The sequence below is a fragment of the Calidris pugnax genome, unplaced genomic scaffold (assembly GCF_001431845.1).
Source record: "Calidris pugnax isolate Ruff unplaced genomic scaffold, ASM143184v1 scaffold82, whole genome shotgun sequence".
NCBI classification, from domain to species: Eukaryota; Metazoa; Chordata; class Aves; order Charadriiformes; family Scolopacidae; genus Calidris; species Calidris pugnax.
In genome coordinates, this window is record NW_015090833.1 from 1,978,304 (window position 1) to 1,998,872 (window position 20,569).

The following is a 20,569-nucleotide window of genomic DNA, read 5'->3' on the forward strand; positions in this document are numbered from 1 at the left end:
CCTGGGGTCCAGTTGAGATGCCCACACCACTAGAAAATGAGTGAGAAGGCTCTAAGGGTGGTTCAGAATAACAGAAGGGTTGGAAAACATGCCTCGTGCTGCCAGCTTGAGTTCCTGAGAGTGGAGGTTATGAATGATGTGTGTAACTCTCTACTAGGTACTAATATCTAGCGAGAAAGCCTAACATTGAAACATTTGGTTTCTCATTGATTATAGAGAGATGACAACATTCCTTTCCAGTCAGAGCAAACTCTTTGAGACAGAGCCTGGACCAGACCTAGAAGCCAAGCTATTAGGAAATTAACACCAAGAGCAGGCTGGGCTACAAAGCTGAAAAGCCACATCTACAAATGTTGAGCTAGAGCCAGTAATGGGAGGATCTTCCCCACTCCAGTCCTTTGCACCACTCCATTATACATCCTGTTACCTGAATAGCTCCCGAAAGTGCCGCCTGTCTCTCCTCTCATCAGTCACCTCTTCTGCCTGCTCCTTACTCCACATCTGCTTTTAAGGCCGCCTGCTATTCTCAGAATAGCCTCCCAGCTCGTGTTTGCTGAGCTGATGCCTCCTCCTGCTCCAAAGAGTGCCGTCCCTGCAAATTACGACAGTAATAAAGACACTGGCTGTGCTGCATTTGCACTCTGTTGTAAAGCAGAGCCTTTGGAGCAGGAGCTCCGTGGGGACGGTGCAGAGAGGTGAGGAGCCGTGCAGCAGGATTCAAGCCCTGATTAAGGAACAGACACATCTCTCCCTCTCTCTAACGCTGCAGGTTTAGGTCTTGATTTTCAGCAATCAAATCTTGTTCCCTATTCACTTATTCCTCTCACTCCAAACACACACACACACGCACAGCGTTACCAATCATTCACTTTTCTCTAAAGCATTTTAAATTCTTATCTACAAACCACAGTCCCACGTTTCAGCACTTACCCATTCTGCTCTCTTTTCTTCCTTTGTTGAGGAGCTCCTTTCAGCGCCGCAGCCTCATTAGGTAGAGCCTGAATCCTCTGCAGCTGGAAGCACCTCGCTGGTCTGGCCCAAATACTTGCTGAGGTTTGACTTGAAAGCTTTGCAGAGCTCTGGTGGGATGGGATCCGACAGGGCAGGACGGGTTTCCCAGTGCAGGAGGGAGCATTCAGTTCAACAGCACCTGCCTTCAGCTTTTGACTCTGTGGCTCAAGCAAACACTCTTCTGGCCCTGCCATTTTGCATGCCATTTCCTAATAAAATAATTAGGAAAGACACAACATGTCTGCTAATTAGACCTGTACCAGTTCTCCACCTTGCCCTGACAACGAGGTGTGAATTGTAATGAATTAATACCTGGGCTCCACTTGCAGCATCGTTAACCTACAATAACAGGCTCTTTTGTTAGAGCTGGGACCAACATTGACCCCAGCAGAGGAGGGTTCCAGCCCAATGCACCAACTTGCTTTTTCTCCCAGGTTTGTGCATCCACACACAAGCACAGCAGCCCAGGGGCCAACCACTGCCCACATCCATCATTCCACTTAGGGGTTTTGTCCATTTATGGCAACCAGGAACCTGATTTCCCAGCTCTTTTTGCTTTCTGATGCTTATTAAGAGAAAAAACACCAGGTAGAAATAGAGACCCAGGCAGGGTGGGCTGAGAATTCAGACTTCCTCAAAGTACCAGGTGAAAACCAGCCACACTACGGCTCCCTAACATGGTTCTGCTGAAAAGCTTCCCAAACCCTTTTGCATACATTATGAGCTTGCCTCTTGGAAAGAAGAAGAAAAATCCCTTGATAGGATTTATGTGTAATTATCTGGTTTATTCATTTAACAGGTCTAATTCAGAGATCAGCTATGTGTGAAAAGTGCACCAAGGCTTCAAATCTGCATGGAGGGCACCCAGCTTAGACCAGTGCCTCCTGAAAGGACAAATATGCAGGAGAGGAGGCATTGACCGTGTGCTGAGCTCGGGCTGGTAAATTTGGTATTTAGAGCAAAGCTCTTCTTAAGAAGGGCTTGACAGAGGAGATGAATCTCCTGAGGAGAAGCAGTTGCCAACCACCCAACAAAGGGATGTTTTCATGTTACTGGGTTCAGGAACCAGCTGTGCCTGCGTTTGCTTTCCTTCCCCCAGGGGAGGGATAAGCTGTGGTTGGATCCGAACCCACCACGCTCGTTCAGATGCTACAAAACACACACCTGGACCCAAACATACCCACATCCCAGGTGAGGGCAGTTCAATATTCCAAGGTGAGTGAGCTCACAGGACTGTGGCCACATCCCCACAAGGGACAGGCTTTAGCACGGTGGCTCCTCACACCAGAACACACCACACTTGCACAAGAGCTGTTATTTTCCTCCCTGCGGGGTTTCAGTTCTAGAGAACATGCCAAAACCTTCCTTTTTTTCCCAGGTGAGGGGTGTTTAGCATCCCCAGTGTGGCAGCTTTAGACAAGACAAGGTATTTTGGAAATGCCAACAACAGATGAATCTCTCCAGTTCAAAAACACGGATCAATAGATGCTATAGGAGCCAGGCTGTCCCCCCAGTCCTTCCACAGCTATTACTCACCCAGGTACTGGGCTGACCCAACCTCTACCAGCAGCTCTCCCTCCCCAGGGGGAGCAGAGCCAGAACAGGGGTGGCTCAGAGTCCTTGTCCCTGCTGGCAGAGCACTGTTGGGGTTGGGGTGTGACAAACAGTCCTCACCCCTCAACATTTTATAGCTCTGTGCCTCAAAACAGCACCTTTTAAAATAAAATATGCTGGGTGGTTGGTTTTTTTTCCCCAGACTAGAATCTGAAGATGTCCTTTAAAAGGCAAGGTTTAAGGTAAGTGATGACACATGCCCTGCAGCACCACCATGAGCTTTAAACGTGCCGTTTCCTTCTTACTGATTTAAAACCCTGAGATGTAGACTGGACCCGCACCACACTGCGACACACGCAATGCCCACAGCGGGGCGCTGCTGTGCCCAGAGAACAAACAGCTCCAGTCCCCGGCAGCTGAAGGCTCAGGGAATTGAAAGGGGAGTAAATACTGATTGAAGTCACTTTTGAATCTCCAATCTTTTCCTTACGAATCTGCCATCATGGGGAAAAAAACACCAAAACATAAGCAACAACCCCTCCCTTAATTGTGCAATAATTTGCCTTTTCTCCACCAGGAAGGGACCAACATTCCCCCTTCTGAGGATGCTGCTCCAGAGCCGCAGAGGTGCCAGAGCCACTGCACAATCTCTTACCAAACCCCAGGAAAAAGGAGTTGTTTCCTCCTCATCTCGAAGAGCACAAGCCCTGACTGAGGATGCTTTGCCATCTCCCTTCCAGCCCAGCCAAACCCACAGAGCTGCAACCTGAGCACAACACAAAGGGCTGTGGAATCATAAATATTTGCTCATGAGCCTTTTGTTTACAGCCATCTGTTCTCACACAGCTGGAAATCCCCCCAAGTCCCTTCTTCCCCCATGTGAAAAATGGTACCTAGATACTAACAGGGGAAGAATGGAAGTGCAGCTGTCAGAGCAGCTTTCAATTACACCTTATATTGGAGTGCTATTAACCAAGGTAAAACAAATGCAGCAGTTAACGTTGACTGAGGTTTTTTAATTAATTGAATATGGCATCCCACTCACACCAGGGCTCCTTGCACTATGTTACATGGAAATATCTATAAAAATCTAATCACCATCTCCTAGAATCACTGATTTCACATGTAGCTTTTCCTTTTTTCTCTTCCAGGCCCAAGGGTTCAGGCACAGACTGTTCCACAACCCGCATCCTGCGGAGCTACATCTTCTCACAGCAACCCATCCAGACAGAGGTTACAAATTCACTTCCAAAGCACTTAATGCTGTGCCAACCTCTTGCTAAATGCCAAGGCCATCACAGATTTCCCAGCAGTGCTGTGACAGGACAGACAAGCAGAGACATCCAGCACAGAGCACCATAAAGGTTCACCCCAGCATTTGTCCCGATACACCTCAGCTTTGATAAATGAAGCCAGACCTCTGAGCTTCCCCTCTTCCCCTGCAGGATCACAACCCATCTAGGGGTTAGAAACCTATTCTTACTTCTCTTCCAAATGACTAAACATGTCTCTGAAGGTCACCTCTTGATAGCACCTCTTGATTGGTCACAAAACACCAAGTCCACCCCATGGCCCATGAGAGCAGTCAAACTCCCACTCCCTGCACAACAGCCTTAAATCAGGGTACGATGATGCAGGGGTAGGTATCACTGCACCTCAGTCTGCCCCAAAAGAAGTCAAAGCCACACTTGGTTGGGTTGTTTGATGCTTTTATTTATCACATGTAAAAACACTACTATTTCTGTTTGCAGGTACCTCCTTTCACTGCACTGCAAGCCACACAACTCCAAACATTGAAGACCAGACAGGCAAAGAAAAGAAAGTACTTATGCCCAGAGTCACAAGGTCATGGTCCCAGAGGGTGTTTAATGCACAGACCCCCCCGCAGGGACTGTTCTACAAAAGCAATAGAGCATTACGAGTAACAGATCAGAGCTGGTGAAAACACTAGGTGAGAGAACTGCCTAGGGGGGAAGAGGACCTGCAAACTGGTCTTTGCCCTTCAGCTGCCCTTATCTTTCTAGTACAGGTAATTGTGATCTAAGAAGACTAGTGCTTTAAACCGGAACGGGGGTTGACTGAGCCACGGGGCTTTAGTTGACACGAGGGTTCCTGAAGTTCCTCCCAGCAAAGCGGGCCTTGCTGCCAAGCTCCTCTTCGATTCTGATGGAAAGGGAAGAGAGTGCCAGGGATGAGCAGACAGCGTAGGACTCCATTAGCACAGCTGCTGGCCATATCCTCAACCACCTCATCTCCTTCACACTGAAGGCACTACCAGAGTCACAAGCCAGTTCCCACCAAGCCACTTCAGGTACATGCACATTTAACTGCTCACCATCACCCATCTCACCTCACTTTGAGCAAGCATTTTAAAGGCTTGCCCAAGGAACAGCATGATGCAGACAGAAGGCCAGTGTCTCATGTCTAGTATCACAGGATGCTCGCTGTGATGTTGCCCTTTAAGTGTGTGTCATGGCCATTATCCATCCAACTCACAGTGTAGCCCACAGCCAGCTCTGCAGGCACAGCACCAGCCCAAAAACACTTCTGCCAGAGTCAGTTTATGGCCTTAAGGTGCAGAGTGTTTCCAAGAGGCAGAAGACCAAGCTGTGCCCTGAATGCATTAGTGGAGCATCCCTTCAGTATCAGGTTTATCTCTCTACCCTTTCCCCCTCCTGCCAATCTCACCTCAGCAGCTGGTTGTACTTGGCTAGACGCTCAGATCGGCACGGGGCACCAGTTTTGATCTGAAAGGGAAAACAGAAAGTTAGTACAGAACTACAGCAGAAATAAGATGCCAACGTGAAACTATTCTAATCTGTTTAGAGTAATAAGCATAATCGCAAGCTTTATTTCAGCATCAGGCTCTAAATATCTGTATACTCAAACAGGATAGGGCTTGGGAGCAATAAAGATTGTTCATTTGCTAACAGCTTCAGTGTGTGTATTGGAATTTCCTGGTACTGTAGTTGATTAAGATTTTTTTAAATTGGTGGTTAAAGGTGAGTTTACACAAGATAACATGTTCCCTCGTCACGCTCCCATTGAACAAGTCAGCTTCCTGTGTACAAGGCATGCAGATTTGCTGTTCCTAAGTCAGAGCAGACCTCATCTGCTCCCCAGCATGGATTTATCACCACATTAGATCACCAAGCTACAAGGCAAACTACAGCAGCTACAGATACCAACCTGACCAGTGCAGAGACCAACTACCAGATCAGCAATGAAGGTATCTTCTGTTTCTCCAGAGCGGTGACTCACCATCACACCCCAGCCATTGGACTGGGCAAGCTTGCAGCTGGAAGAGATAAACAGATGAAGGCTCACACCCTGCCTCTTTGCTCAGCAGCCTTTGCTCCAGTGATGAGCAGACAGCGTAGGACTCCATTAGCACAGCTGCTGGCCATATCCTCAACCACCTCATCTCCTTCACACTGAAGGCACTACCAGAGTCACAAGCCAGTTCCCACCAAGCCACTTCAGGTACATGCACATTTAACTGCTCACCATCACCCATCTCACCTCACTTTGAGCAAGCATTTTAAAGGCTTGCCCAAGGAACAGCATGATGCAGACAGAAGGCCAGTGTCTCATGTCTAGTATCACAGGATGCTCGCTGTGATGTTGCCCTTTAAGTGTGTGTCATGGCCATTATCCATCCAACTCACAGTGTAGCCCACAGCCAGCTCTGCAGGCACAGCACCAGCCCAAAAACACTTCTGCCAGAGTCAGTTTATGGCCTTAAGGTGCAGAGTGTTTCCAAGAGGCAGAAGACCAAGCTGTGCCCTGAATGCATTAGTGGAGCATCCCTTCAGTATCAGGTTTATCTCTCTACCCTTTCCCCCTCCTGCCAATCTCACCTCAGCAGCTGGTTGTACTTGGCTAGACGCTCAGATCGGCACGGGGCACCAGTTTTGATCTGAAAGGGAAAACAGAAAGTTAGTACAGAACTACAGCAGAAATAAGATGCCAACGTGAAACTATTCTAATCTGTTTAGAGTAATAAGCATAATCGCAAGCTTTATTTCAGCATCAGGCTCTAAATATCTGTATACTCAAACAGGATAGGGCTTGGGAGCAATAAAGATTGTTCATTTGCTAACAGCTTCAGTGTGTGTATTGGAATTTCCTGGTACTGTAGTTGATTAAGATTTTTTTAAATTGGTGGTTAAAGGTGAGTTTACACAAGATAACATGTTCCCTCGTCACGCTCCCATTGAACAAGTCAGCTTCCTGTGTACAAGGCATGCAGATTTGCTGTTCCTAAGTCAGAGCAGACCTCATCTGCTCCCCAGCATGGATTTATCACCACATTAGATCACCAAGCTACAAGGCAAACTACAGCAGCTACAGATACCAACCTGACCAGTGCAGAGACCAACTACCAGATCAGCAATGAAGGTATCTTCTGTTTCTCCAGAGCGGTGACTCACCATCACACCCCAGCCATTGGACTGGGCAAGCTTGCAGCTGGAAGAGATAAACAGATGAAGGCTCACACCCTGCCTCTTTGCTCAGCAGCCTTTGCTCCAGTGCTGCTGCCAAGTGGCAGGTACTCCTCACCTCGACAAGACAGAGCTGACCTCTGGTACATGTTAGGATTATGTGAAAACACAGTGACAAGGAGCTGCTTTCACACATGCTTCAACCCAGTGATCTTATTTGACATGCCTATATGACTTCAAGACCATGAAGGTACAAGGTTTACTTGCCAACATCCTCTATTAGTTAATTGTTATTCCTTCACAGATGCCCAGTCAACAGATTTCCATTCCAGCAGCTCTAGTTTGTGTGTTCATCTCCCTCAATTAGACAATCCCCTCCCTGCACAGCCAAGGGGGAAGAACTTACGCTTGCAGGGACTCTGTCACAGAGCCGATCTGGTTGACCTTCAGAAGGAGGCAGTTGCAGGCTTTCTCATCCACAGCCTTGGCAATCCTCTTTGGATTGGTCACAGTCAGATCATCACCAACCACCTGGATGCCAACACTGCCAGTGAACTTCTTCCAGGCAGCCCAGTCATCCTGGTCAAATGGGTCTTCAATAGACACCACTGCAGAGGGATACAAGGAGCTTTAAGACAATGCCATCCTCTGAAAGGACTACCCGCCTCAAAGAACATCCCCAAAACCTAAAAGACTAGTTGCTTGTTTGCTCTTGATCCAGCTTATAAGGGAGGCTGTATCCTAACTACTACTACCATGCTTCTTGTTGACAAACAACTTACCAGGGTAGTTCTTGACAAAGCCCTTGTACAGGTCAGCCAGCTGATCAGGAGAAATGTATCTGCTGGGATCATCAGGGGATTTGAAGTCCAGGTCATACTTCCCATCACGGTAGAACTCTGAGGCAGCCACATCCATGCCAATGACAACCTTCTCAGAGTAGCCAGCCTTGCTGATGGCAGTCTTCAGCAGCTCCAGAGCTGAAACATGGTAAGCCATTTCTGAGTTCCCGCCAAACATCTTAACTCAAAAGCTACTCATTTACCAACAACATTACATTCCCTCAGCAATCCCCATTACCCGCTGCAGAAAGCCCAAAGGCCACACAGAAAAGGTTCTTGGACTCTCCCACTTGTGAACCAACTGGAACAAGACATTACTTTAGTACTCCTTTTAGCTTGTAACACCCTTGAGACACCATTATGGGATTCACAATCTCTTCTGGCAGGACTGTGTCAGCCCAGAAAGCTTAATACTAGACGATCCTACATCCTCTTTCAGCTTTATGCATGTGGGCAGAGAGTAGTGACTGCACTTTAATCCCTTTTAGCTCCAGATCGGATGTTGCCCATGAAAATGGTAAGCATCCAAATCCTGTCTGGCAATGCAATACACAGCCTGCCTCTGCACAGGGCACCCTCTCTTCACATCTACCCCTTCTCCACTTGGATATTTACATACAGAAGAGGGAACAGAACCCTCTGGCTACTACCCACTACACAACCCTGTCTGGCAGAGTGTTCTCCACTTGGATATTTACACACAGAAAAGGGAACAGAACCAACTACTCAGCAGGAGTCTCTGGCCACTACCCACTACACAACCCTGTCTGGCAGAGTCCAAGCAAGGAAATTCAGTATGCTCACGACCAGTAAGAGTCTCCCAAATCACCCCCAACTCAAAGCCAAGCAGCTGGGTCAGACAGGCTATTTACAGTGGGAAGCTTAGATCAAATGTTTTTGTTTGGTTTTGGTGGGTTTTTTTGTACTTAGTGCAGCACAAACTGCAAAAGCAGGTGCTGCCAGCAAAACAAATTCCTTGGACTATAATGATAACTCAAGGTCATCTTCACTGACACCTGCTAGGGTACAGACCCAGCAAGAGCTGCATGTGACTGTAGGATTCAGAAACACCCTGATTTCTGCTGCTGGCTCAGTATCTTCAGTGATAGGCAATGCAGTTGAGAGGCCACCTTCAACAATAACATAACTAACAGCTTTAAAGTAACACATAACTTAGAGTTCTAGTATTCTACTGGCATAACAGCAGCTCCATTTCTGCAAAACAGGCAGAAAAGCAGCTCCTCTGGTACAGTTTTTGCAGGAACAGGTATTTCCCTTTTCACAAGACAAACTGCCTCCCTCCCACACAGGTTTCTGAACAGAAATGTTTGGCTGTGGAAGCAAAAAAAAAAAAGCTTCCATTTCCCAGGCAAACCTTCATGTACTCCCACACAGCACCGGGCATTCGAACAGAAATGTTTGGCTGTGGAAGCAAACAAAAAAAACTTCCATTTCCCAGGCAAGCCTTCATGTACTCCCACACAGCACCGGGCATGGTTCAAACTGTTTTTCCTTCTTTGTCAGCAGAAAAACAACTCCATTAAACTTTGACTACTGATTTCTGGGAAACCTGCAATGCAAGCAGACACTGCCATGCCACTTTTCAACTGGAAGGGTGTAAGATTCCCTTAAGCTGCTACAGGAATGAAACAGTAACAAGGCACTGAAGTCAAAGCTACCCTCTCAAGCTGCATAAATCGATGTCTGAGGGAACACCTCTGTGGTCCTATACTGGACTTTACCAGTACAGCATCTTGGAAAATTTGTCAGGATAAGCAGCAAAGAAGCAGATGGTTCAAACTGTTTTTCCTTCTTTGTCAGCAGAAAAACAACTCCATTAAACTTTGACTACTGATTTCTGGGAAACCTGCAATGCAAGCAGACACTGCCATGCCACTTTTCAACTGGAAGGGTGTAAGATTCCCTTAAGCTGCTACAGGAATGAAACAGTAACAAGGCACTGAAGTCAAAGCTACCCTCTCAAGCTGCATAAATCGATGTCTGAGGGAACACCTCTGTGGTCCTATACTGGACTTCACCACTTGGTAAATTTGTCAGGATAAGCAGCAAAGAAGCAGCAGCAAGTCCTACAACCTACTGACCTTGCTTTCCATTCATACTGGACAAGTACAGTCTTAATTCTCTGGCTATCAGTGACTCCCTCCTCCAACACTTGACTCACTCTTACCTTCCTTGTTTTCCAGGATGTTGGGAGCAAAGCCACCCTCATCACCCACATTGGTCGCATCCTTGCCATACTTCTCCTTGATTACATTCTTCAGATTGTGATAGACCTCGGCACCAATGCGCATTGCCTCCTTGAAACTGTCAGCACCCACAGGGAGGATCATGAACTCCTGCATGGCCAGCTTATTGCCAGCATGGGAGCCACCATTGATCACATTGAAAGCCTTGGAGTAACCAAAAAGAAAAGTAAAGTTAGAATGTTTCAGGGTAAATTGATAAGACCACAAGACATGATGAAGCACCTGGTCAGGTCAAGTCTTTAACCAGCTCTATCAAGAGACTTACAGGAACTGGAAGAATGACTTCTGGGTTTCCAGCAAGGTCAGCAATGTGACGGTACAAGGGGACACCCTTCTCAGCAGCACCAGCTTTGCATACAGCCAGAGATACACCCAAGATGGCATTGGCACCAAATTTAGCTGAAATTGGAAAAAAATAAAGAAATATTATGTCTTCATAAAGAGACTCAATACCAGCACCATGGTCTCAACTTATGGTAGGGCACAGCATGTGCCATGCACTGCCCATTGTTTCTGATAAGGTAAGCTAGAATGCTAGACACCAATCTTCATTTTTTTTTCACACCTCACTGCAACACAAAGCCCACTTACATTTGTTCTCTGATCCATCCATTTCCAGCATCAGTTTGTCAATCTTTTCCTGCTCCACAACATTGACATTCTGCAGAAAGAAGCAAACATAGCACTGCTTAACACCAAACGTGGCTCTACATACTCTCACCTACCCACTGCATTTTCCTTTTCCTAGGAAGCATCACGACTTGCTTAAGGGAATCTACCAACATCTGAAGAGTCTAGTTCTTGGCACTATTACACAGCAGCATCTTCTGGTCACTTCCAGCAGACCAAAGCTGACAGATAAGCTGTCACACATCAAAAGTGTGTTTTGTTCTTCACATCCAGAGCCGCAAGGCTATCATGTCCCTTGACTTCCTGACATTTAGACTGCTGTCTGCCTGGCATGACACAGAACACCGCAGTTTACACCCCCTCCCCCTTCAGTGCAAGCTCAAAGACTTCCCCACAACATACCCATTTGTAACTTAATATAAAATGTTTGGAACTGTCACTAAGAATGTGCAACCACCTCATGCATCACTACTTAGTTTTGCACAATCTTTTCTAGCAAGGGCTTAACACCCACTAAGAGGACTCTCACTCAAGCAGGTTTTAATAAGATCCCCTCAGATTCCCTTCCAAATTAGCCAGCTTGGATAAAACCCAGTCTCTCCCCTTATTCAGCCACCCTTTTAAGATACATGCTGCTTTTTGTTTAACTGCACACCACTGAAGTTCCCAGGTGCTTAAGTATTTCTGCACACTGCAACACTGGGCTGCTAGAGTGTTGATTGTTAGATATGCAGTCATTAAGTAAAGCGATTGCTGTAGGTTTGTTTGTTCACATGCACTCCAACACATAGGTTAAGACCCCCCCCATGTAATACAGTTCCTGTAACTGTCCCTAGAGAGACAACCCATCAGTTAGGACACACTGGATTGGCATTAGCTGATGTTAGCAAAAGACAGGTTGCTCCTACCTTGCCAATCAGTGCAGGCGCAATTGTTTTATTGATGTGCTCAACAGCTTTTGAGACACCTGGAAGGAACAAGCAAATTGGACACTGGTCAACCACACTGGTTATGCAGGCATTAGTAGGTGATCTCAGTATCAATAAACATCTCAAGAATACCACCTCATGCTACTCAAAACCCCGATCCAACCTGAGTTTCCAGCCGTATCTAAACACTTAGAGGTGATCTCGATTGAATGGAAGTTGCATGAAGTAAGCATCATCTAGGAATGCCTGCTGCAATGTTAGTTTGCAAGACCATGCACTGGAGAAATTCATCCAAGTGACAAGGTTGCATTGAATGCACATCCATTACCTGTGTACACAATGCTGTCGCCAGGAACTCGTTAACATATTTAACAGCTCTGGATACACCTGACAGAAGCGAAATGGACAAGAGAATCAAGGAAGAGATGAAGACTCACAGCCAAAAAACAAAGCCAGTCATGCAAGAAAAAGAGTAAGACACAAACAGGTAAACAGACCTACAAGTCAGCAAGTGACAGAGTGAACAGCAGAGTAGAAAGAAGAGGATTCAAAGGGCAGAGGAAAGTGCACATCAGCCAAAGCTCTGTTTGGTCTTTCCACACTATTGCAAACACCATTGTGACCCGAACCTCAAGTGGGTGAATGACAGCTTTCAGAAAAGGTATTAGGATAAGCTACTCCTAGAATGGATGAGTACAGGAAGTAAAAAGGCTTCCCCAGAAGTTAAGCGTGCAGCAGCTAAGGCATTTTCCTATCTATTATTATTGTTTAACCTTGCTAAAGCATCACTTTAGCACTTGTTTTACACTTGATACACAGCCTCTGTACCTGGATGCAGGCACAGAAATCAATTCCTCCCGGCTTCACACAGGGAATAAAGCATGAAAACAGCACCATCCTTTTAATTTATGTGGACCCACCACGGCGTAAATCAGCAGTTCCAGTATGAACTTGCCTCTTGCCCATAAGCAAAGACCATCATTAGCCAGCCAGCAATATTAGCCTAAGGAATATTGCCATCCCTGCATGGATTTCCAGAAACCTAAGCTTCAGAACTGGTGAATGCTAATTAAGTGCACCCTGAAACACATTAATTGCCTTTTAAATGGTCTAAGTCTGCAGATTTATATTACAAACGACCTACAAGCTATCTGCAACTCATCCCATTTGGTGATTATTTTTTCATAATTCATGTTATTCCCCAGCTGACAAAACCCTTCAGCTGTGATGCCTGTTGTGGAAGCTGAGACTGCTCTCTAGTAAAGTGCCATGAAGAACTGCCCATAGGATCAGATTTAACAGGTCTAAGCACACACACATTTAGCACACAAATAAGTACTCATTTACTCTTCCCAAGGAAAAATGTCCTGGGTAAACAGCATAAGCTCTACAGCCTTTTGGGATATTCTAGGAATTTATTCTGTGTTACAGTAGTAACAACCACGTATCTCTTCAGACATGGCTCTTCAGTCATTATCCACTCTAACTGGTCTTTCTTAATAGGCACAAAATATTTCAGCTTCCTTTCACCCGACTGGCAGAAAAGTTTGAAGTAATTCTCTCTCCCAGCCACAAGTTCAGTTGATTTCATACACTTGGAAGGCATCACCAATGCTTTTACAGCAGGAAGCTAAAAAGGAGTCCTGACTGTCCAAGCTCTTAGTGTTAAGAATTACTATTAGGATGTTTATTAGGTAATGACATCTTGTATGCAGCTACTCACTTTCCCCCATAGTTGTCCCCAAGCCAGTCTGGTGACCACTGTGTTTAGTTTCCTTTCAGAACATATAATAAGTCCCCAGACAACTAAAATATTACACCACTAATACAAGCTTCAGTATCCTGGATACCTATAATGACAGACAAAAAGCTAAAGTGGCTTTAGTTACTATGCAGTCTGAAACAAAAGTATCTTCCACCATTACCAGCATAAAGCTGCACATTAGCAGCTGGCATAAACCTCAGGTTCAGGATTTAACATGCTGGGATCTAAAGACTCCATAGTGCCAGAGCAGATGCATTTAATAGTTCTTTGGAAGTTGAGTCTATGAAGAGATCTTTTGAGTAGCTGCAGTATCACCAAGCCTTTTGGAGGAGGTAGTTTGGATGCTCTTACACCACGCTCTGTACTCTGACATGTACTCATGTGCAGGGCAACAGGAGTGGCGTAACAGTATGTTTGGGGACACTGTACCAGAGACATTATCACCCAGCTGGTGTGTCCCAGCTCCACGTACCCAGCTATGAGGTACAGTCAGCTCCACCACTACGCAGCTGCACTGCTGGAGTCACCCTCCACTTAGTCCCCTGGAAAATCCAGCAATCTGTGAAAATCTGTGCTTTACCTCTGCCCCAACCACACAGCCTACGTGCAGTACACATTGCTATTATCGTATTGTTAATCTCCACTGGCCTTGTACAGAATATGAATGGGCTACGTGTCCTCTGCTACAATCTGGCATGAACTTATGCAGCAACACAGCCATTGTAACAGGCAAAGCTGAATACCAAAATTCAGGTTTACCTTTGCCCATGTAGCGTGTCTTATCATTGTCACGAAGCTCCAGAGCTTCATAGATTCCAGTTGAAGCACCACTGGGAACAGCAGCTCTGAACAGACCTGTAACAATAGAAAAAGAGAACTGTCTTAGCACATTCAAACCCACAAAACATCCTCCACCCATATGCCATCCCAACCTACCACATATCTCTCCCATCTCCAGGGACAGAAGTAATCTCAAACCCACATCTCTGCTCACATACACAGTTAGGAAAGTAATTCATTCCCCTTCCAAAAAGGGCAGCTTTATAATCTACTTTTGAGCTCAGTCTGGCAGGCAAACTCCTAGATTCTTCTAAGATACAGCATACGAGGGACAATTAGGAGGTCTCTTTTGTTAATATGAGTTCTGAACTCTTCTGACAACAGGACAACCACCCAGACAGCTCATTCTTCCAGCCAAGGATGCTGAACTCTGAGGGAATCTGTACACTGGAGTCTGTCCTGCCTGTGCTTCAAGATGCCAACTTCTGTCTCCAGTCTTTCCCTTATCCCACTGCAGCTAAGAGCTTAGCAGGGGCAATCTCATTAAATGACTGCATTAATCTTTTGAGGCAGAAAGATCAGCTATTTAGTGTATTACAGCTATTGTGTTTGCTCATTCCACCAAATCAAACTGGTATGTGTGTTCACAATGCCTTTGTCAGATCCTATCAGATGTGGGACGAACAAGTAACAAACCAAGGGAAAGTCCTACAATAATTAAAAATATAAGATGTTATATGCGAAAGTCCAATTAAACAAGTTGTTTAGTCATGCCTGAGTACTTAGAGAAGAAACCATTACCCAAGATTCAACTCTGCAGAAGACTGTTTCAATACACAAACTGACTGCTAGACAAATCAAGAACTAAACTTCAAGTGCAGTCATACAGAGCTTAGAGAACACTGAAAACTAAGACCATTAGCGGCTGCTTAAGGACAGGAACTAAGGTCTCCTTAACTCAGTCTGCAAGTGCTACCCCAGCTTACATTGGAGGCAAGGGGAGGAATGCAGGTTTGGATTAACACTTGCACAATTTAGACCGTAAGAAGCAGCACACTTCAAAGAGTTCTCCACTGTCCAGGCCAATACCTTGAGCTCAGCAAATTCAACCCAGTAGAATGAGGTAGAGATTTTTCCAGCAAGTCCCACAGCAAACTCAGCAACATGTTATATGCATAGAGTAAAGAGTAAGCACAATTCCACTGCTAGGACAGTTTATATACTTTTGACTGCCTCTTCAGTTCTATCAGATACAAGAAAGGAATAAACATCTACAGCTAAGGACTCACCTTTGTTGGTATAGAGGTCTACCTCAACAGTGGGATTCCCACGAGAGTCAAAGATTTCACGGGCATGAATCTTGAGAATGGACATCTTTAATAGCTGAAAATAAAGAGTCTAGTGTTAATCATGGAATGGTTTGGGTTGCAAGGGACCTTCAAAGATCATATCATTCAACATTCCTGTGATGGGTAGGGACATCTTTCACTGTATCAGGTTCCTCAAAGCACCATTTGCCTGACTTTGAACACTTCCAATGATGGGGGGAAATCCATTTCTCTGGCCAGCCTCTTCCAGTGTTTCAACACAAAAATTCTTACTTATATCCAAACTAAGTCTACCTTCTTTCAGTTTTAACCTTACAGTGACAGCCATTAGATTACAGCTTTCTAGGTGCACAGGGGCTTACACTTCCTCCCGTTTGTTAGCCACGCTGCACACATTGGTATAGAGACACTTCAGCTGGGCCACAGACCCTGTCAAGTTTTTATAAGAAGCCTCATCTTCATTACTCAAAACTCCATCTCTTTCCCCCTCACTAAGTCTAGTTTGAAGCTCTCCTCCTAAGCCTGGCCAGCTTGTTGGCAAAAATGCTCTTGCCCCACTTGGTCAAGTAAATTCTATCAGCTCCCAAAAGACCCTCCTCTGACTGGGATGATAGAGAAGACCACCAGAGTGGCTCAGCCTGGCAAAGTGCACAATGCCACCTGCCTTTCTCCTGCTCACATCTATTCCACTGCCTGTTGAGCTCCTCTTGTAACATAGCTATTTGTTCAAGGAGTTTTTCCCATGGTTGCACTTGCAGCTATGACCTCCACCGCTCCCTTAATGTGCCAGGGGGACTTCCAAACACTGAAGCTTCACACAACCTAAGGTACCAACATCTATTCCAGCCCTTGGGAGGACTCTATGGTAATTCTTTCAAAAGATGCCATCCTTCTAATTCACTGGTGACCTAAAGCTTCTGGGTAAGCTTGTACCAGCCACGGGTTGTGTTGGGGTAACCATCAGGTTGCAGGCTAAGCCTGCAGGTGAGCAGAGCTGGCAGCAGCCCAGTCCCCAGCACAACACACCCTTCCACACAAACTGCTGATGCCGCTCCCAATGGATCTCACTCTGTATTTCCATGCCCTGGCTGCTGGTGTTCCTGAGAGGCTGGTTATGTGCAGCTTCCAGCGGCCTGAGCTGACACCACCCAACTCTCACTCACCCCTCTGGAGACCTGCTGCCTGGCCCCTCTCCCACACAAGGGTGCCAGGGCAAAGGAACCCCCTCAGACACTGTCCCCAGGGACCTCATGAGCCTTGCACTCCTCTCAGCATGCATTTATAGCCTGTAGTAACACCTGCAGATCAAAAACATCACACTATTTCAACTGGGAAAAAATTTTATACTTTGTGAGAGTTAGATGTTGAGAGGACAGAAATCTCAACCTCAGTGGGAAGAACAGTCTGAAGCCAGAAGCTTTGTTTCCAGAGAAATCCAGGGTAATGTCACCTCACTACGTAAGAGCAGCCAAGCAATCCTCATACAGGAAATAACTGCTACTAGTTAGAATTCTTTCAACAGAAGACTAAAGTGCAACGGTTCTTAGTATGCACAGCAGCTGTTCAGAGCCAAACGTAACCTATCTTGAAATAGAAACAGTCACAGCTCTAATTAAGAGGTGGTATTAATAGTTACACCCTGTCTCGAGTATTTACAGGAATAGCTTTTCCTCTTAAAAGGAAGAAAAAGCACAACAATCTTTTATATACTTCCTTTCTCCCCCTTTCTCACATACCTATATACTTCTCCTTAAGAAAACTGCAGTAAGGAATGCCTTATGTAAGCTCAGCTACATTTTAAAAATCAAACCATACGAATGCCTGTAAGCCATCGACTGGCACCAAACCCAGCTCATCTGCTGAGAAGAAAGCTCAGCCTCAGAAGTAGAACGATCTGGAAGCTGTTTTTTTGGCAAGCTAGTGTGGGTGGTAACCCTGTTTACAGAAATGGTCATGAATCTCTCGCAGTTACTGCAAAGTTAAGAAAACAGGACCTTAGTTCTACTGCTACTTCTACAGAACACATTTGGGGAGAGGGAGGGTGTGCAGGGTAGGGTGGTGTGTTAAAAAAAACAGGTAGCCATTTGGTTTGTCCCCTCGGTTTTAAAGTGTTCCTTCCAGTCCCTGCCTCTAAGCAGCATAATTGTACAAGGCAGCTCAAAGATTTTATCTATTGCCTGCTTTACAGTAAGACCCACACACTGACAAATGATATGACTAACCTAAGAAGCAATACTCCTTAGTTCAAGCCAGCCTTCATGCTGCCACTACTTAATTTAACCAGTAAATACATAAACTAGAAATAAATCCCTGCAAGTCTCCACATATCAGTTCCATCCACGGTAATGCTTATCTCTCTGCACATGCACTGAGCAACAGCTAACAGGAAAAATCCTCATTTATCTGAAAAGGGCTTTCAGTGCTTGTTAGGCTGGCACCTGCTAGACCTTACTTTCATTTTCAGAAACACTGCTTTGCGACAAAACGTTAGGTGCCTTATTCTCTGGAAGCACAGCCAGCTCACAGAAGTCCTAGTGCAACGCAAGAACTGTTTGTTCACCTTCACAAAGGTGGTGGCACTTCAGGAATACATACTGCAAGAGCTTCCTTTGGGATTGTCTGCCAGGTTTGACATTACTCAAGCGTCCTTGACCAGTGACCTCTCCCGCAGTCCCTCCCTTTTCTTTAGAAAGAGGCATTTCACAGCACTGCGCCATTCCAAAAATTCCTCACACCACTTTTTTTTTTTCTTGGCTCGTTTTTCAAACCCCCTCAAGTTTTCCTACTGAGCTATTCCTGGGTAAGAATCTGACACTGTTTAGCTCATCACAAGCTGAGCGTTATGTATTCTGCCTCATCCAATTCAGTCAACTCATCTAGAAAGTGAGAGCCAGCCCATGCCCAGGTCTGGCTGTGGAAATGCTAACTGAATGCAAAAGAGCTCTTCAGCAGCACTGCCTGCTCCAGACCTTTGTACTCAGTGATGGAGTTAGGCAAAGACACACAAATACCAGAACAATATTTACATGCATTGGCCTTAAACATTTTTGTACTGTAATCTGTTGGCAAGGTCAGTGCCTCCCTTTAAGGGAGGAACCACACACACTAGCTTTCCTGGCCTTCTCAGGGGCACACATTTTTACCTACTTCAAGGCTAAGTTACAGCCCACTGCACCACTGCCAGTTCTGAGCACTAGCTTCAGTATTGAATCCAAGAAATCACCACTTACATTCTATCTGATCCCATACTCTGCACAGAGTGCACTACTCTAACACCAGTGTGGACTACTCCAACTTCAAACAGCTTCCAGAGATTTTTTTTATAGCCAACTTTATCACCAAAGGCTGTACTTGTGAGCTATTTTGCAGCCACATTTCTCCTAAGTCAAGACAGCATAAAGCCCAAGCACCTGAATGCCCATTAAAAAACAACACTAAAGTTTGGCCATAAGAAGAAGTATCCAAGTTAGTTAGTGTCTTAACTGTCCCACAGTTATCAGTGGAAGTCTTACGTGACACTTAAAGTCCTGTAAGACTGCAAGTCTCATACCATCACCACACTGAAAAAAGCTTACTGCTCATTAGACCTTTGACCTCACTGTACCAGCTGGTAACTTATAACTGCACTGTACTAACTTACCAACTCTACTGCTGAAGCACCCCTAAAGACTGGACAAGCGTGGACCAACAAGGGCACCTTCCAATCCTATGGCTTCACATCCCACATGGTATTAATTGACCTCTACGCTCTGCAACATGCTACAACATGTTTTAAAGAATGCCTAGCAGGGAGCGAGTCACAGACACGTTGAACCACTTTCTCTTCTGGTTCTTTAGTAAGATGGAGGCCTGAAACTGCATTTCCTCAGTCTGTGGGTTTGGATGACAAACTTCACTACTTCCTGCCAGGCTCAGAAAGTCATAGCCCTGCCCTGTGACTCAGCAGCCATGTAACGGAACAGCAGAAAGACCAAGATCCTCTCTGGCAGCCCCACACGAGGCAAGCTGGCCTCCTGGCTTCCCCCCACACACCTTAATATCCGGAGATGCACATTGATTTCTCAGGTGCCTCTCCCCACAACGCTGCCCTGAGATAGCTACTACTTAATTAACCCCACTGCACTGCGAGCCCTAAGGCACAGAGGTTTGAGTGCTGACATCAAACGTTAAATATTTGTGCTACGAAGCTGAAGGACATCCACTGTCACTAAAGGGGGGAAGGTCCAAATCACGACATGCAATCCGAGAGCAACTGTTAATGATTAAGAGAGAGAGAGGTTAAACCCTTACCTTTGAAAGAAGCCTTGACCCACCATATTCCCCAAAAGATTTTTAACCCACACACCACCTCACCCCCCCTCCCGCGCAGGCTGGCGGGGCTATGGCGGGCACAGGCCTCCCTCCCTCCGCCCCCGCGATGCGGCTGCCGAGCTCTGTGGCGGCGAACACTCCCACAGCGGCCAGCATCCCCACAGCGGCCACCATCCCCTCACAGAGGCTGCCCAGGCCCGGCGCGGCCCCTCAGCAGGGCCCGGCGGGGCCTCCTTCTCGCGGGGAAGGGAAACCGCAGCCCCACCGGGGAACCTCCCGCCCCACGGAAAACGGCGGGGAAGTCAGGCGGCTGCGGTTACGGTCGGCCGAGAGGCCCTGCCGCTACCACCGCCGCCACCACACTCACCTTCGGCCCAGCAGCCCGGCAGGGCTGTGCTGTGAGGGGAGGATACCCGCGGGGTTCCTCTGCTGCGGGGCCGTGCCAAGGCAAGGATCCCTTTGTTGCGCCCTACGTCCCTGGGGCACGTGGGCTCGGCGTGAAGCTGCGCGGGTGGGGAGAGGGAGAAGAGGTTTCGTGGGATCACGGAATGGTCAGAGGTGGAAGGGACATTAAAAACCATCCAGTTCCAACCCAGGGACACCTCCCACCAGCCCAGGTTGCTCCAAGCCCCATCCAGCCTGGCCTTGAACCCCTCCAGGGATGGGGCAGCCACAGCTTCTCTGGGCAACCTGGGCCAGGCTCTCAC

General features: G+C 46.5%; 1 protein-coding gene across 3 annotated transcripts; it reads right to left on the reverse strand.

Annotated features, from left to right (window-relative positions):
* Positions 1 to 4,257: 4,257 nt before the first annotated feature.
* Positions 4,258 to 20,248, reverse strand: ENO1 (enolase 1, (alpha)). Of its 3 annotated transcripts, none has more exons than XM_014941423.1 (12): positions 20,230 to 20,248; positions 15,513 to 15,606; positions 14,203 to 14,298; positions 11,658 to 11,716; positions 10,711 to 10,780; positions 10,385 to 10,518; positions 10,041 to 10,263; positions 7,793 to 7,990; positions 7,417 to 7,618; positions 6,927 to 7,035; positions 5,254 to 5,312; positions 4,258 to 4,728 (listed from the first exon to the last, which is right to left on the reverse strand). In XM_014941423.1, the coding sequence occupies exons 2-12, from the start codon at positions 15,595 to 15,597 to the stop codon at positions 4,659 to 4,661; spliced, it is 1,305 nt and encodes a 434-aa protein (XP_014796909.1). In that variant the 5' UTR covers positions 15,598 to 15,606; positions 20,230 to 20,248; the 3' UTR covers positions 4,258 to 4,658. The 3 variants fall into 3 exon arrangements, with proteins under 3 accessions (XP_014796909.1, XP_014796908.1, XP_014796910.1); XM_014941422.1 differs by lacking the exon at positions 5,254 to 5,312 and adding an exon at positions 6,426 to 6,484; XM_014941424.1 differs by lacking the exons at positions 5,254 to 5,312; positions 11,658 to 11,716 and adding exons at positions 6,426 to 6,484; positions 12,007 to 12,065.
* Between the last annotated feature and the right edge of the window lie 321 nt (positions 20,249 to 20,569).